We start from the raw sequence: 17925 nt of genomic DNA, 5'->3' as shown, positions 1-17925 counted from the left end.
CCATCATGCTGCCAGCCTCTGTGCAGCCTCAAGAAGATGTTCAAAATCAGCCATCAGCCTCCAGCTCCCTGCTCACTGAACCCATTTCCAGCAAGACAGCCACAGGGTACTTTCCTCCCCTAATGACAAAAGGCATATACATAACGTGTGTCATAGGCCTTATCTGATGTTTTCTTATTTGTCTTTGTGTTTAGTCCATTTGCTAGTGATGACGCAGAAAGTCAGAAGTTCCTAACAAATGGATATCTGGATAAAAAGAAATTGGAAGACTATAATGAAGAATATGTGAGTTGTATTAATTTTTAAGTGTAATTACAATTAAATCCCATTAACCTGAAACCAAAAGTTTCAGTAAATAAAGTTACTCTGCAGCTTGATCAGCATAATCTTGGCTTTAGAACAGTAAGCAAACATTTTCTAAGTTAGTGCAGCAAACTCCTTCTGTTGTCTTGCAACTAAAACTAGGTCTTTCCATGCAATCAGAAAAATTTTCTCAGATCACACTCAGTACGGAGCTCATGGCATCCCACCCAAGATATCCAGCCCAGAGTAGATCTACGTACTTATTTCTGACAGGAGTTCTGTTTCCCAGAAACTTTGTTTCTTCCATTTAAGGCAGAGCTGGGCCCTTCTTGTTTCCAGCATTCATGTAAACGAATTGTGTTAAAGAAGGGATACTCCTGATCAGATCCGCACAGATATCCTTCCCTTTCAACCCCTGCTGCCTCCTCTGGCACATTTTTAGCTCCATAGAGAAAGCATTATATCCGACTTTGAGAAAAATAATCCACTTGTTAAGCCAATAACTGGGAAAACTACCTGATAGCAACATGTATTTCTGTTGAGGTTGGTCAACACATGGCCAGCTGTGGCTCTGTTACCACAGCAGTTTGTTGGCTTCAAAAGGCTCCACCTCTAAGGATCGAGAGCAATGAAGGAAAAACCAGTAGTTAGAACAGTTAATTTATTGCACCCAGTAAAATGCAAGCTAATAGTCATCCCTGCTCTTGCTACCTACAGCACCGGGGCAGAACTTCCTTTGGCATGTCCTCCTTCAACCTCAGCAACGCCATTATGGGCAGCGGTATTCTAGGGCTGTCCTATGCCATGGCCAACACAGGAATCATCCTTTTTGTGTAAGTACATATAAATAAAATGAATAGAATATTAGCAGTAATTTAGAGCTGATTTTCTTTTGTGGTTAAAAAGGTAAGATAAGCTTAAGAATCATGTTTTGTTAGCTGAAATGTTTTATAAGAACTTCTATAATGGAAATATTTCAGCTGCACCACAAGGAGCCATCCACAACTGACAAACCTCTTTTTTTTTTTTTCTTTTTTTTTTTTTTTCCTCCCTTGTTTTAGCTCTCTTTTATGTCAGGAACACAACTGACAATGGATGCTGTGTAGTCAAAAAAAAAAAAAAAAGAAAGAAAGGGGGGGGGGGGAAGGGGAAGGCAAGAAGAACAGCATACTTGTCCTAAAATAACAATACCTATCTAATTGGTTAATTATGGGAAGTTCACAGGACCAATAAATCACACATGAAGTTTTACACCATCCTCTCTAATCACTATGTTGAAATGGGAGGATAGTATTTGATATAGGTCAGAAATTGCAATAGGCTTTGATTGCAAAGACATGCACAGATATATTCAGATTTGGTGTTGCTCCTCCAGTCTATGTGTACTCAGTGTGCACAGATGACAGCAGAGGAATGTGGCTGAGATATTCTATCTATACAAAATGAGATTTGATAGACAGTAACAGATAGTCATATGAAGTTTTTTAATTTATGGATAATCCTATCAATTGAGAGAGACTGTACAAAAAGTTAGTGGGGTTTGTTTTGTTTATTAATAAATGTATTTAATCTTAACTCTGGCCTTAATTTTAATCCTCCATTAGGTTAGAATACAGTATGATGGTACCATATGACATTAGGTCATTGTTTTACATTATTGAACTCTAGGAAGACTTTAAATCAGGCTACATGGCTATCTCTATATGGCTTTTTTCTTCTCCATGTTTTTTTAACTAGAACAGCAGCAACATTTGAAATGCTACACGTAGCTCCCAGTTGCTAAGAAACATCTCCCGTTTTGCCAGCCAAATCTGTAACTGAACGTTAACTGTAGATAAAACTGCTGCCACACTCCTGGATAAGTGTTTCCCAACACCTGTATTCAAAAGGTTAAATATAGTTTTTGCAGATACTAAAATGGAACTTAGTTCTATAACTGAATGCATTAGAATCTGGAAAATGTAGGATTCTTTTTCCCCAGCTTTCTCTGAGTACTTGTGCTAACCAGTATTGTCATAAATTATCACTGCAAAGAACATTATGATATATCAAGACTTGAGGGGAAAAAATTACCCTTGCAGCATTTTTGTTCTTTGGGATCCCTTCATCCAAAGGATTGGCTGAAAAAAAGTCTGAAGTGAGCCTAATGGCATTAGCTGTACTGTCAGTGCTAAAGCAAAATGCAAGCCTGCAGTTATGCTAGAGCAATCCTATGGAGTCGTATAACAAAAACAAAGGATGTCTCCACCCCACAGTTCATTTTCTTTTCTGTCCTACTTCCATACTTTGTGCATTAGAACATTCTTCCTTCTGGCAGAGGAAGGAGTTTTATTTAAAACTGAAGAACTGTGTGAGGATATAGTTACCCCTGTGGCATGTATATGCTTGCTGAAAGTTCCTCTGTTTTCACAGATTGTGACATTAGTAGCACAGAAAAATTCCATCTACTAAATGGAAGCTGCTGTACATTAATTCTAATTTAGAATATGCTGGCAGCAGTTAATTTACAGTTCTCGCGCTGCCCAAATACTCTTCTACTGGAAGATTTTCTACAGAGTGAAGTTGAGAAAAGGGCTTCTAAAACTCAGAATCTCCTCGGGAGCTGCCATTGCACCTTCCTCTCCCACAGAGGAGGTTTGCACAGGCATAGAGCACACACCAGAGAGTCTCTTCTGCTGCCTGGTGGGGTTTAGAAAGTGTGGCCAGGATGGCTTTGGTTTACTGTAGCTGCACTCCATATGCCAGGACTCAGAGGTCATGTCTTTGTATAGAGGCTGGATGGGTGTCATCAAGAAAGATGCCATTTTGGAAAGATATACTGCAAACTCAGACGTGAGCTCCCCTTAGTGTACGACATGAGCTCACAGCGTGAGAGAAATCTACTCAAAGTCTGTAGTGTTGTCCATCTCTCTTAGAGAAAGCAACTTGGTCTGGTGACCACCACCTGACCATTAAACAAATGTCTCTTGGGCTATAATTCATTTACAAAGAATTGGCTGTCGGTGTCGGCCATTTCTATATGAAGCTTTGTGTTTGGAGGAATGGAACTCTATTCAGCCATAGAATAAGGGATATCGGTAGAGTTGGTATTTCCTAGCTCTGTCATGTTATCATCGCATCTCCTTCCCATGCTTATGCAGGCCGACGGCAAGATGGTTGTGGTAGTAAGATACGTTGCCCACAGTGTTATGCACTGAAAATGTCATGCAATACATTTTTCACCAGCATTTTGCAAGATGTATCTGAAATCACAAAAGATGCAAATGTGTGGAAGGAACATGGCAGTAATCAGAATTAATGAAGGCGGGCACCAGTACCTTTAAGAAAACTAAGTTAGAAGAGAATGCTGCAAGTGCTGCAAAAGCATATCTTCCACTGTCATACCACACTTTAGCATTATGTAAGATTCCTTATATACTTGTACTTTGCAGAGTGTGCATCTGAAGTTAATATCTACAGTTACTCAGTAAAATAGGAGAAGTCTAAGCAGAAGTTGGCAGTGAATTTGTCACAGTCACAGTTTAGGTTTTGTGGATTTTTTTTAATAAATCTGTATAAGGAGAGATAAAATATGGGGCCACTGAACAGATGAGTCCAAAGACCTGCGATCTGTTTATTTTTGTTGAGTTTTAGTAAAACATAGCATTCTGCTTCTGTGGAATAAATTGGCACCAGTATGAACTTAAGCAAACATTGAGAGGCTTTTGAAGTGTCTAAGGTGCAACTTCAGCCACAAGTAACCTACAACTGACACATATCTATGCATTTTGTACCATGAGTCCTGGTACTAGGCACACTCTTGCTAGAAGTGTTTACACATTGAACTTTGGAACAAGCAAGCATCCATTCAAATTAACTGAGTATCTCTGATGTGCTGCATGAGATTCTGATTTTTGTTTTTCCTTACAGAGTTCTGCTGCTCAGTGTAGCAATGCTGTCACTCTACTCAGTCCACCTCTTACTGAAGACATCAAAAGAAGGAGGTATGAAGATCAGGTTAAAACTGACCAAAAATCCCTATTGCATGCACGTTTTTTTATCTTGGAATGCAATTTGTCACATGCATTCACTGTAGTTGTCCATGGCTCTTATTTATTTTGGTGTTTTGGCTGTTTTTTTTTTAGGCTCATTAATATATGAAAAACTGGGAGAAAAGGCATTTGGATGGCCTGGGAAGTGTAGTGTTTTCATTTCAGTTACAATGCAGAATATTGGAGGTAAGGGTAAAAAGATTTTAGAATAGTTTTCTAACTCCTAGTGCTTTTCTAGACAACAGAAGTACTTTCTTCTCTCTGACTAAATGACGTCATAGATGACCAGGATACAACACACGTTATTAACAAAGGAATGCAAGAGGAAATCTTGCCTTGTTTCAGATTGACACGGTGGTGTCTGCTAAAAGCTTGTTGCACAAGATATCTGCACGAGCAATGCAGGTACATCTGTGATGAATAAAATGGCTTGGCCAGTTCTCTTCATTGACTGTGGCACAGGCTAGGCATGTGTCTGAGGTTAGAAGAGATGAATCTCACCTAAAAGGAGAAGCACATAGTTCTGACTTCTACTTTTCTACCTAGACACAGCTAGTTCATATCTATCTATTGCAATAGCTTTTTTGACTGTGTTCATGAAATATCCTATTCCATGGTTTTCCTTTTATTCTCCAAACATGTATGCTTCCGCGATTAAGAGGAATACCTCTTTCCTGTAGTCCAGTGGTATTTAACTTGTCCAGGTTGATCCAGCAAGTTCCAAAGAACTCTCTGTGGCCAATGTAGGATAAAATGTGTGCTGTCTGCCAATATATTTAAATGAGATATGGAAGTCTATTCTTCTGCCAACGATCTGGAAAACTAGCTTTTTAGATACGTGCAGTAGAGTATGTGGAGAAAGAAATTAGAAATAGAAGGGACAAGATGGACAAAGAGACTTACAGAGAGAAAGTGACAATCAAATTTTCTACAAAAAGTGGTGGACAATGCCCATTGGAAAAGCAAGATTTAGAAAAGAAAAACAAAAGGAAAATTTACAGGTGTAAATTTCATAACAGTTATTTGAGTATGTTGTGTAATTAGTAGTAACTGTTATAATCTAAGACTAAATGCTAGATGTCATTCAGGACATGTTCATAAGAAAAAAATATCTCTTTAAATAACATTTCTTTATTTGCATTGTGATTTGAATAAAATACTTTCTGTATTTTAGCAAAATCTGATTTATAAAAAGCATGTTTTTCATGTAGTGTCAATGCTTTTTAAAACAAATTATTTTTGTTGGACTTACTCTGTTTTCTCTGAAAGCGTTTGCTTGATTTTCAGCAATGTCAAGCTACCTCTTTATCATTAAATATGAACTTCCTGAAGTGATCAGAGCATTTATGAAGCTCGAGGAGAATTCTGGGTAGGTACCTTTGTCTAACCTGAGCCTGAGACAAAAAAAAATTTTGCTATGTCAATGATAATGATTGTTATCTTTTATTTCCCCTTTTTAGAGAATGGTACCTAAATGGGAACTACCTTGTCATACTTGTAACAGTTGTGATTATTCTTCCCCTTTCTCTTCTAAAAACATTAGGTAAGGTTGATGTCCCACTTAACCTCTTTTCCTATTTCTATTAGGACTATGAATTTATATGCAGCTGAATCATATATATATATATATATATATACTTTTTTTTTTTTTTTTTTTGCTTCATAGGTTATCTTGGTTATACGAGTGGTTTTTCGCTGACGTGTATGGTTTTCTTTGTCAGTGTGGTAGGTAATTGTTCAGGACTTGCCTCTAAGCAGATATAGAGCCTGTGAACTACACAACATTAATAAATCCCTTACCATCACAATTTAATATGGATGTTAGAATGGTACCTGCAAAACAAACTGAGTGCTGAATAAAACCAGAATTAAAAAGATCAAACTAAAAAGCAGCACTTAAAAGGATAAAACATAAAGCAGAGCAACAGCAGAACCAAAATAAAAGGAATTATTTGCTGGAGAAGCAGAAGTGATAGTGTTTGGTTTCATGCTCCCTGTCTTTCCCTTCTCCTTTCTCTGTGACTGTTTTTGTTCCTGTTGGTTTATCATGGCTGTAAATTTGGTCTCATATAGTAGTACTCAACTGATGACATTGTCTACTGTTTTGTAGGTAATCTTCAAGAAATTTCAAGTACCCTGTCCTCTCCCCATCATGGATCATGGGGTTGGAAACTGGACAGCCACCAACATCACACTGCCAATGCACCTGGTCATGTTACCAAATGAGTCTCTCAGTTCTGGTGTGAATTTCATGATGGACAACACAGTTGGGCACATGCCAGGCCTTGAGGAGCCAAAAGATGCTTTCCTCAAAAGTGGTGTAGAATATGAAGCACACAGCGACAGCAGTGACACGTGTCAGCCCAAATACTTTGTGTTCAACTCACGGGTAAGGGAGATTATGTAGAATTTGTCTTTTGCCATTTGTGCCACAGCTAAACTGCTGCCTGCCAAAAGTCAGAGGTTATAGCAGTGACCATTCTTACTAATGGGACCTTTATTTTACAGACTGCCTATGCAATACCCATCCTGGCATTTGCATTCGTATGCCACCCTGAGGTGCTACCAATATACAGTGAACTGAAAGAGTAAGGTTCTTGAATTTTGTCCCATACTTCCAGTTAACGATAGCAGAGATCACTTTCTTCCTGTTCTGCCTTGATTGCGGGTGTATAGTCACCTACCTGATAATGATTTGTTTTGCACCATAATAAGCAGATATCAGCTTTGCTTTCACCTAATAGTCAAAGAACTGACAAAGAACTCTGTTCATAGAGCTGCATTAATATGTACTAAGGAAAGGATGAGTTTGGACAGTTCTTTGAATGACATGAAATATGATGGGGAATTTGGCCGCACAACAGACAGCGCTGAAACCGAGAATTCTGGTCTCTAAAAATATCTTAATGAGTTCTTCGTCAGAGTCAGCTGTCGCTTACTCTTAAAGTTCTCTGGGAAGCCATTGGTTTGAGTGTCTTACATAGACTCTTAACCTACCCCATTTTGATTACCAAATATCAAAATCAAACACATTTGCTTAAACTAGCACAGAGCTGATAGTTGGGAAAAGCTAAGAAAATGCAGTTGTTCAGTAACAAGAATTATACTACAGGAGTTTGTGTTGCAAAACTCAAGGAGGCCAAGCCCCATTACCTCCTATTTTAGCATGCTTAACCTCAGAATTAAAAATTATCAGATGATATGGAATTTGTTTCCAGGTTCTATAAGCTGAAGATTTCCTTATAAAGAAATATTTAACCAAGGGTTCTCTGAAGATAGGAGTTGATTTACAAGAGATACTTGAACCTGCAGAATAGTGCTACGTAAACAAAAAGGAATATTCATATAGAGCTGCCTGAAAACTCTTGTTTCATTATTGTTACCAGCCATGTAGTTTTAGCTATTCCATTTTTTATTTAAAATGCACCATTTGAAATTTATAGTATAGAAATAATGACATTTAAAAAAATATTTGTTCACATGTTGTCACTCAGTAAGCAGTGGAAATGAAGTTTCAATCCATTCTTTTGGTGCTGTTCTGTGCAGAGCTATTGTCACAAAGCTTCAGGAGCTTTGCATAATGCACAGAGCTGCTATGAACTTTCTAGCCAACAAGAGAATGTCAGTAGAGGCTCCTCAGAGTATTTCTCGTGCAAGTAGAGGCTTTATAAGAATAGCACTGTTACTCTTTTTCTCTCCTACTCCAGTCGTTCCCGAAAGCGGATGCAGAATGTCTCAAACGTCTCCATCACTGGCATGCTCATCATGTATCTTCTTGCTGGTCTCTTTGGATATCTTACTTTCTATGGTAGGTTGAAGGCCTGTTCTCTGCAGAATTTTCTCTCTTGTTTCAAAACAGACAAGATGGATCAATCACATAAAGACAGAAGTGTAAATGTGTTTTCTGTGGGCCTTAATTCAAGCGCTAGTATTATTCAAAAGTAATATACTGTATGTAACCTCCTGCATAAACAGTGAGACTTATCCAGCTCTCAGGCCACACAGTCTACATCTTTCAGGGCCTTAGATGGTCCAGTTGTGCATCTCATGGCTTTGTGAGCTCAAACAAACTCAACTCAGACAAACTGCTGTAAACTTGGCTCTTGGAAAAAGCCAAAAGTGAAACATTAAAAATACTCTGATGCTCAATAGTTTTACATGACACTGTTAGCTGCTAGACACTGTTAGCTGCTACCCACTGTGGCTCTGATGGTGTTAATTCAGCCTCACCTATGCTGAAAAACAGGAGCAAATCATTCTAGCATAAAGAGAATACAGATGAACTGGACTAAGTGGTAGGTAAACAGTGTAGCTCCTATATTAGCACACTGGTTTATGTAAACACTACATATTTTTACCTCATTAGTTCCTTTGTTACAGCAAAGAAGTAAATGACACAGTACTGCTTTGGCAAAAGGGCTGTGAAGTTTGGGTGGAGGTTCAGGGATCTTCCCAGTTTAGTCACTCGTTTTTTGTCTCGTATCAGAGAAATATTTTTGCCTCAGGTTACGCATCCACGCAATTACTTTGCGAAAGTCATTTGAGAAGCTGGAGTAGAAAGCATCACCTCATAGATGTGCTATACTCATCATCTCTGAATGATGGACTTGTACCAGTCATGCTGGGAAAATTCCTCTTTGGTGCCCAACCCATAACATGGATCTGATGGTAGCAGCTGGGCCAGAGCTAATCTTGTCTGGCTGCAAAATAAAGATCTCTCTTTTGCATATGTAGATACCATTTAAGGGACTTAGAACCCTTCTGTTTCCTTTTTGCAGGAGAGGTTGAAGATGAGCTACTTCACACATACACCAGGGTGTACACTTTTGATGCTCTCCTTCTGTCTGTGCGCCTCGCGGTGCTGGTGGCTGTCACCCTGACTGTGCCCCTTGTCCTCTTCCCTGTAAGTAAAAGAGCTGCTGGAGATGAAATTGGGGCTGGCCTGTAGACACTAACTTCATGTGCTTAGCAGAAGCAGGCTTTAACGTTAAAGAAAAGCAAGCCTGAATTTTGTTTCGGGGAGCAAGTTGTTTCATACGCAGCTTGCCCACAGCAACCACATTAGGCAGCTAGGGTTGCAAACTTTGAAAGACTGAAATAAATCAGTCCTTATAAATAAACCAGAAATAAATCATGAACAACTGCCCTGGCTCCCTCTGGCTCTTTCTGCGCTATATTTAACAGCATAAGAACTGAAGACTGGAGATATACTCAAACTGCCCACAAGATTTCCTAATACGTACCTACTACAGCATCCAAACTCAACAGAATGCATGCAGTTTTACACCATGACTGTCCTTTCTGCCTTCCCAATGCAGCCAAGCAGAAAACATTTGCTGGCCAGCAAGTTTTGGGGGCTCGTGTGCTGTTCTGTGGAGCAGGCCTTGGTCCAGCACCATGTGCAGGTGGGCTCCCATTGGCCTGCATTGTGGCTGCTGCTGTCCGACAAGAGCAGCAGCCCTGCAGTTTTGCTTTTCTATTGTCCTGGATGCAAACACCAGTTCTATGTAGGTATTGTTTCCAGGCTCACCGATAAATGCTTCAGAGAAGCGATCATCATTCAAGATTGCCTGCCGAACAATATGTTCTGAGATGAACCAATCACTTTGAGGGCTTTATCCTGCTCAGAATACTGTGATGGTCTGCCCTAAATGTTGTGTTTTAACCAATGACTCAGTGCTTGACTTTTTCTTAACTAGCTCAGCACTCTTCATGGAAAAACAGAGAGCACTGCAAAAGCCTCTGTCAGAAGCAGCATTTTGCATTTTTAGCTTTCTGCATAATTATTTTTATGTTTGAATAATGTGCAAAGGCTTAGCAGTTACACACCGCAGAGTTAATTGCCCTAAAAAAAAAAATAGAGGAAATATAATTTTTTTTAAAGCCTGCATACCAAACAACTCTGTTGCCCATCAAGTCAGCCTGTTCAGCATCACTGATAAATCAATTACTCCAGTCAAGCAGCATAGTTATACAGCAGTTTTTCTATGAACTACTATATTTCCATAAAGTGGTCAGTTTATTCTTTAAAAAATAATAATAAAAAGAAAGAAATCATTGCATTTCCATTTAAAAAAAAAAAAAAAGTCTATTTACCATTATTCAATGTGAAATTTCAGTCTCCTGACTTCATTTTAGTGGCAGCATGACAGCAGTAATAATGCACAGGATACTGACAAGTGAACAGGAATGCAGACAGTGCTTCTTCAGAGTGGTAAAGGCGTTTTACACCAGCTCGGGGACCAGATGAAAGTTTTGCTACCTACCTTCTTCATAACGTGTGTTCATGTCAGCCCGAAAAATACAGCATGCAAAATGAATGCCGCATTTTCATACGATGGGCTGAGTCCGACAGAATTCCATATTATTACTGAACAGCCAAACTCATCCAGAAGCAGAAGTGAGCCTTGAGCTTTTCCCAGTTTCAATTTCTACCTTTCAAATCTACTAAGCTTATCACAGTACTTCACAGTAACACTATCTACTTCCACCAGAGGGATTTGCAGCTGACCTTTCTCCTACTTTCCATTTTCGCTGATGAAAAAGCAAAGAAAAACCCAACTCCATTGTGTGAGAAAGAGAAGCAAAAAAAAAGGATCTTTTGCAACAGCTTTTTTATCTGTAATTTGATGTATTTTCTTTTCGTGTAGTAAGAGATGCTTTTATTTTGATATATATATTTGTATGTTTAATGAAAGTAAAACAAAAGTTTTCTTTCTTTTACAAAAGTAAATTGCAGATCTCCTGTGAGATTTTCAGGGGATCAGGTTCAGGAATACAGCAACTCAACTCAGATTTCACCTGTGCATGTTTTGCCTGCTGATTAGTATTCACAGCGGGGAGATCTCTGGACTGGTTTGGTTGTGGTTGTTGGTTGTTTTTTTTTTTGCTGATATCACATCTTTCAGTTGAGCAGATTTCATCTCCCCGATTTTACACCCTATTTACTCATCTTTCCTACACAGCAAATATTTGAGTTTCTGCACGAAACTGTGAACCCAATTCTCAAAAACCTACACCTGAGTGAGATTACATTAAGAGAGTTGAAGACTGAAAACACAATTCTTTGGTCAGAATTTCTCACAGCAAAAGTAACCAGTGTAGGTCATTTAAAAAGCAAGAAGCAAAGATAAAATAATTGCTGTTTTACTTTTCCGGATTATTTTTGTCTTTCAGATTCGTTCATCTATCAGTGCATTACTGTTTCCCAAAAGGCCGTTCAGCTGGATACGACACCTTCTGATTGCAGCAGTAATTCTTGCTTTTAATAACATGCTTGTGATTTTTGTTCCGACTATTAAGGATATATTTGGATTTATCGGTAGGTTTCATGAATAGTTCTTGTTTACTGTGTTTATACTTTCTACAACATATTTACATTTGTGGACTATATGATAATCTCCATATGGATCTTACAGTGGAATAACATAAACACCAATTTGATTTTATATGGGATAAGTTAAAAAGGTAATATGAAGTCCCCATGATCTATTGGCTGGCAACTCTGCCCATGGTAGAGGAGTTGGAACTGGATGATCTTTAAGTCCTCTCAACCCAAGCCATTCTATGATTCAATGCCCTTTTGTCCCCACTTGAACAGCTCACATGCAGACATCTACTTGCAGACAGACAACTGTCTCTTTAGCCCTGAGCACTCAAGTACTTGGATATCTCTGTGCCAAACTTGAGGATGGGTCTCAGCAGACAAGAATAACCATACTCCAAAGGAAGTTGCCCAAATCAGTCCCCATAAAACCCACAGAAATTATTCCTTAAACAGAAACCCAACTCTTTTGCAGGGGACTTTCAAGCCCCCTGAAGTTGAAGCCATGCAAGTTGAAGGTCATGCATGACCACAGGAGAGTTCTGCACAAATATTCCCCATCTGTTTTCATCTTGTGGGTGCACCATGCTGGCAGAGTGTCACACAACATGGTACTCAACTTTGGTCTCTCTTCCAGGTGCCTCTTCTGCCACCATGCTGATCTTCATCCTCCCCTCTGCATTCTACCTGCGGCTTGTTAAGAAGGAGCCTATGAGGTCTCCTCAGAAGATAGGGGTAAGGATGCTGGCAGCAATTTTTGAGGAAGGATGATGAGAGGGTGTGTGCTTTCCACCAGCCCCAAATTCAAGGGCTTTTACTTGCCTTGTCTGATCATAAATGGTAGGGGCTCACCAAAACACAGATTGGACAATGTGATTCACCATAGCATAGAGACCCAGGCTGTGCAAGTGAAATTGCTTAAAGCTCTACTGCAACTGCTAAATTAACAACAGTGAGTGTCTAGGTTAAAGTGTCTCCTACGACACTAGAAAAATGAATTTATTTAATTGGATCTAAGATGTAGTTAACATCTTCACCTATATAATTGATACCTAAATTGTGCATAAGAAGATGTTGGTCCGTGCTAGAAGGCTATCTATGGGTTAATAGGAAGATGTAAGGACTAGATTAAGAAGGAGGTTGTACTGCAGAGATAATGAAGTGATACAAAGATGAGAGCTTTCCATTGGGATAGATTCATACACTGACAGGAGATACACATGAAGATCTATCATTTATGTGCAGCATGTGTTCTTACATCATGCTGGACTGTTGCAGCAGCAGCTTGTATCTATATATTAATGCAAACATTAATAGTCACCTGAAATTTAACAGTATCACTGAGTATATGTCCTTTGAACAATTAATTAAAATATATTGATGAAATATATATTCAGGCACATAATGTAAGCAGACATATGTAAGTACAGCTTTATATATATTTTAAAAAGAGAAAGTAAATGGAAATGGAAGAAGTTTGATTAGTACATGATGTGTGTGCAAGTGTGAAAGAAAAGGATTGTTACGATAAAATGATTTCTGAAGATAATTTTTGGAACAGTTGTTAGAGAGATAGACTATGCACATTTTTTCATGGCTCTTTGTTCATTCTTCATGATTCTATGCTAGGCATATCTAGAATTTCACACTCTGCACAAAGATCACGTACAATATTTGTCTTTGTGTTATGAGGTAGATTATTGTTAAGTGTAGACAGATTCTGAAAGCTAAAGCCCCACTGAAGCAAAGCGGGAATGTAAGCACCTAGATCACTTGACTATATACAGAAATGCTTTCAGAGAAGAAAGCTGGGCTTATCTTTTGACTAATAAAGATGTAAAGGATTAACTCTGAAACTGTTCTTGATATTGGAAACAATGAATATGCACTGAAAATTGGTCAATTTTTAAAGGAAAAGAAACTGTTCTTCAGTTATAATTTTTATTATTATTTATATAAACAAAGTTGGGTTATTTTTTTTTAGATTTAGTTTTGTAAAGCTTGGTTCTTTTGGACTGAAATTTTAGATAAAATTAACTTTGATTCACATAGCCCTGTATGGTTTTACTTAGATTCAGTCACAGAGAATGGCCCAAATTCAGGACCTTGGCATTATAGAAATGTGATTACCTTGGAAAAGTCTAAACTACAGTCTGCTCAGTCATTTTCTTCACTAATACAATTTTATTTTTCAATTACAGGCTCTAATTTTTCTTATAGTTGGCATAATCTTCATGATTGTGAGTATGACTCTCATTGTAATGGACTGGATTTACAATCCCCCAAGTTCCCGACATCACTAACCTGTGGAAAGAACCAAGTGCTTTTCATACCATAATGTTTGTATTATGTGCTCTAAAGGACACCAACATGGCACAGCTATTCCTAGCTAGTAACTGCAATAAGTTGAAGACAGTTTCTGGGTAGGATACTAGAACCCAATGGAGTCTATGTCACAGGACATTTATTTATGCATTAGGAACCCAAGCTTAGCATTTCTAGCCAGGCTGAATAAAATGTGTAATGTGGGTGCTTTCTATTTTCAAAACAAATATAAGAATAACTGTGTATGTAGTCCTTAACAGTCGTTTGGTCCCACCCTTTTTAACCTCTCCCATTATGTTCATAACACAGTTCCTAGAGCACTGGAAAGGTAATGGCCAGAAAACCAGCTAGTGCCTTGTTTTGCACATGAAGCACATAGGAGCAGCTGCCCAGCTCCTAGAGAAAATGTATGATTTCTGTAGGGGATCAGAAAAGCAACTTCTCCCCATGGACTGGTCTATCAGAAAGGTGACAGCTTTGGCAAGCCCATGGACAAAGCCGAGCATCAGACACATTGCCCATATTTGTCACCCTCAAACACATGATGGCTGTTGTATGGAATAAAGCTCTCTCACACAGGAGCCCCTGTGCTGTGACTGAAGAACATCTGACCACTCATGTTTTGTTGTTAAAGATGTCTCTGCTGGAACATTAGGCACTTCTGGGGTGGGTTTTTTGGTTTTCTTAGCTTTTTTAATTCTTGTCTGAGCTTGTATCACTGAACAAGTTCCATCCTCCATAGAAGCTTGTCTTCCATTCTCACGGGAATTCAAGGAGGCCACACAGTGTGGGTGAGCACCCTATGCAGTATTGTTCAGCACTTGTCTGTTTGATAAATGTTCAGTGCAGGAAACTGTAATTTGCTATATATATAAATATATGTATTTATGTACATAATCCTTTGTTTTCTTCTAGTTATAAAAATATTACGCTCTGGTACATGATTTCTGATTTATTTTTTTAATTTTATTTTATATGTCACTCTGTTTTCACAGCCACACACTTAGTATTGTTTTGAAGAAAATATTTTGGATTACTGGGTTTGCTAAAGGCTCGTTTTATTCAGTAGCATTTGAAATATACTTGCCACAAACCCTGGCCGTTACCTGTGTAAAAACAAATTCAGACATTTACTACTTATGTTACAATAAGTTTTCCTCTTGAGAATTTTTAATATGTGCATCAAAGTTCTGCAGTACCACTATAAACCTAGAATTTGGCTAAGTTGCTCTGTGGCTTTATCACAGCTCAGCTATGCATATGCCAGCATTCAAAAGCATGCATAATTAAGCTATGCAAAGGAAAAGATATTACTGATAATCTCAAGAGTATTGTGCTACGCAGCTGTTCAAGAGAAAAGAATGTGATGTTCATGTTATAAGGATGCTTAATTAGCATCTAGTAGCCTCTAGACTGTATTTTATCAGATCTGTGGGGAACTCTACACATGCTTTCTGTACTATTTTTCTCAAAGGAAAAGCAGTCAGAGAGGTGACAGGAGCTCAGTAGAAGACGGAATGAGTGGGAAGGTGCAATTGTTGGGTTTAACGTGTTTAGGAAAATCCAGTCTCCTGTAATTGGTGTTTCCATTTTCCAACTTAAAAATCTGCATGCACGCATTTGATCTCTGAAAGCCAACAAAAGCTGCCTCTGTCCACTCTTCAGCTTCACATAAAATTGTCTCTCTGTGTGCGTCTCTCTGTGTGCATGCCTGCTAAGTGTGGGTAGACATACCAGTTGGCTGGAAAAGTGTATCAGTTATATATTCCATGTCAACTGCTGTCCTTCTGAGCACTATTTTACACTCACTTGAGTACTGCATCATTAATACTCTAGGCCATACCCCTTGTGAATGCTGGCTGGCTTTGTTTTTTTTTCTTTAAAGTTTCCCATATTTTGTTCAATTTGAAGCAGACAAATACCAATAATGTTCTGTTAGTACTGAAGAGCTTTGATGTGAACTAAAGTTAATAGTAGTATGCCCAAACACCTCTCTTCTTGTTACATTAGTGAGTTGCATGTACGGAAGAACTGAAATATAACTGAGTTTCTGTTTCAGAGCAGTTACATCTATTGTCTGCAGCTGCATATGGAAACTTAGAAATTCATGTCTCACATAAAATGTAGATGACCTCAAGAGAAGTAACCGAAAAACTATGGAACAATGGCTCTAGTCACTGGCTTTTAATGACACAAAAATATTGGTGTCCAGCATAAAGGTGGAAAGTCTGTAACATGTCAGATATTCTAGTTAATAAGCATTGCTCACAGCAATATGCAGCTGTTAGTGGAAGTAAGGCTAGCATTGCAAACTAACTTCTTAGCACTGCTGGAAATGGAGGATGTTGCATTTTCTTGTTTGTCCTGTCATGTTGACAATGAGGATTTTTATTACAAAACTATCCACTGATGTACAATAAATGAATTTTTCAAGGACTGCAGACCTTTTTCTTCTGTTTTAGGCTAGCAAGTGAAGGAATATTTTGAAAATCAAGCAGAGACAAACTAAGCCTTGACATGAGCATCACTAAACCTATGCTCCCTTTTAAGAGAGAAAGGTATGCATAAATTTGCAGCTTCTTCATACAATAACCATGATACATACTCTGTTTTGTATCTATTCATGGAACTTCACAGACATCATCAAGTAGAGAATGGCTGGTGTTAAAAGTGGAGCTATCTGCATGACACTGAATGCATCGTTCTTTGGGGCATGGGATTAGCCCAGATACGCAGTGCAGCAGCTAAGTATAGCTGCAGTTAGGAGTGTGCACCAGATGGCACAGCTCTATATAAATACTTCCTATCGTTGCCGCTATAGATTTTCCTGCTGTTACGTATTTGTCTGATGTATAATCATAGCCCAAAATACGTGGGTCTACCCAGCACCAATGAGCTCATGTGAGAACTGCATACCCCATGCCAGACATCCTGCTCCCATAACTGCCTGCTAGCAGGCCCAGACACTTGCCAGACTCCCAGAACATGAACAGTACCTGCATTACACCCAAGGGTGCCCTCAGAATCCTCTCACCCTTCCATCCCATCTCATCATTCCAAAGTGCACACCGTCACCTCTGCATGGGACACGAAGTCCTTGAAATCCTCATGGATCTTCTCCTGGTGGTTACGCCTCCTTAATTCCCTGCATCATCTCCTTTGCACTGTCTTCACGTTTCTTGAGCTATAAATTCCCTGTGTCCTGAACTTGCTTAATTAAACTCATGTAGTTGATGCAAGTGAATGAGTTTAGCTAGAGAAAAGGAAAAAAAACGTCTTCAAGGACAAGAAAAAAAGAAAGCAATGAATCTGTATGAGACATTCTATCAGACAAAAGAATGTATCACTGAGTGGACATTACAAGAATACTAGGATTGATTTGGAAAGAAAAGAAAAAGAAAACACAGAAACAATCAACGCATGTTTCAGTTTCAGAAAGAAGCTGAACAAGGGACACTCATCAGAGGGCAAAGTCCTCTCTACTCCGTAAATAATCAAAGACAATGTTAAACAACATCTATCTGAAAAAAGAGCAGCAGGGATAGATAAGCCACAAAGCAGCTGGCTCTGGTGTTAATTTTCAGTAAATGTTGTCTTGCTTGGCTACTTCTCAATGGCTGACATAATAGTAATTAGAGCTAGTCAGCAAGTACTGACTAAGAGGACTAGTTGAGGGTATAGATTGGAATTTTCCATTCATTTGACTTAAAATTTCAGTGGAATTTTTTCCAAAAATGTGTTATTGCAACAAAATTTTGGTGCAGCCCATGCAGACACAAATGGCTTTCCATTAAGAGTGTCATTCTCTGGCCCACGTGCTTTGGCTGAGGGTCCATGATGAGCTCGGGATATTAGGTTCCTGCCATCAAAGTTGTCCTTGGTGCAGCAGTGTCAATTCCTTCAACACATCCATGCTGTATGGTGCAGTCTGGTTGCATCCTG

General features: G+C 38.8%; 1 protein-coding gene and 2 long non-coding RNA genes across 10 annotated transcripts in view; 1 reads left to right on the top strand and 2 right to left on the bottom strand.

The window, feature by feature from the left end:
- The window catches only part of SLC38A4 (solute carrier family 38 member 4), a 30724-nt gene extending 14305 nt beyond the window's left edge, over positions 1–16419 (top strand). For all 4 annotated transcript variants that reach the window (XM_085219997.1, XM_085219989.1, XM_085220011.1 and 1 more), the window contains exons 3-16: positions 195–285; positions 1021–1136; positions 4213–4286; positions 4428–4520; positions 5622–5703; positions 5795–5877; positions 6001–6059; positions 6445–6723; positions 6843–6922; positions 8042–8142; positions 9113–9237; positions 11511–11655; positions 12296–12393; positions 13860–16419. In XM_085219997.1, the coding sequence (XP_085076123.1) occupies positions 195–285; positions 1021–1136; positions 4213–4286; positions 4428–4520; positions 5622–5703; positions 5795–5877; positions 6001–6059; positions 6445–6723; positions 6843–6922; positions 8042–8142; positions 9113–9237; positions 11511–11655; positions 12296–12393; positions 13860–13961 (1528 nt within the window). In that variant the 3' untranslated portion in view covers positions 13962–16419. The remainder of the gene's footprint in view (positions 1–194; positions 286–1020; positions 1137–4212; positions 4287–4427; positions 4521–5621; positions 5704–5794; positions 5878–6000; positions 6060–6444; positions 6724–6842; positions 6923–8041; positions 8143–9112; positions 9238–11510; positions 11656–12295; positions 12394–13859) is intronic.
- LOC104909825 (uncharacterized) overlaps positions 1–17925 on the bottom strand; it is a 145528-nt gene that overhangs the window by 31142 nt on the left and 96461 nt on the right. The gene's annotated exons all lie outside the window — the stretch shown is intronic.
- Positions 13771–17925, bottom strand: part of LOC104909842 (uncharacterized) — a 50458-nt gene continuing 46303 nt past the window's right edge. For all 3 annotated transcript variants that reach the window (XR_014882245.1, XR_014882244.1, XR_014882243.1), the window contains one exon: positions 13771–17922. This is a non-coding gene — a long non-coding RNA (uncharacterized LOC104909842). The remainder of the gene's footprint in view (positions 17923–17925) is intronic.

The sequence above is a fragment of the Meleagris gallopavo genome, chromosome 1 (genome assembly GCF_905368555.1).
Source record: "Meleagris gallopavo chromosome 1, MGAL_WU_HG_1.1, whole genome shotgun sequence".
NCBI classification, from domain to species: domain Eukaryota; kingdom Metazoa; phylum Chordata; class Aves; order Galliformes; family Phasianidae; genus Meleagris; species Meleagris gallopavo.
The sequence above is the reverse complement of the archived record's forward strand: the minus strand, read 5'-3'. Positions and strand labels throughout refer to the sequence as shown.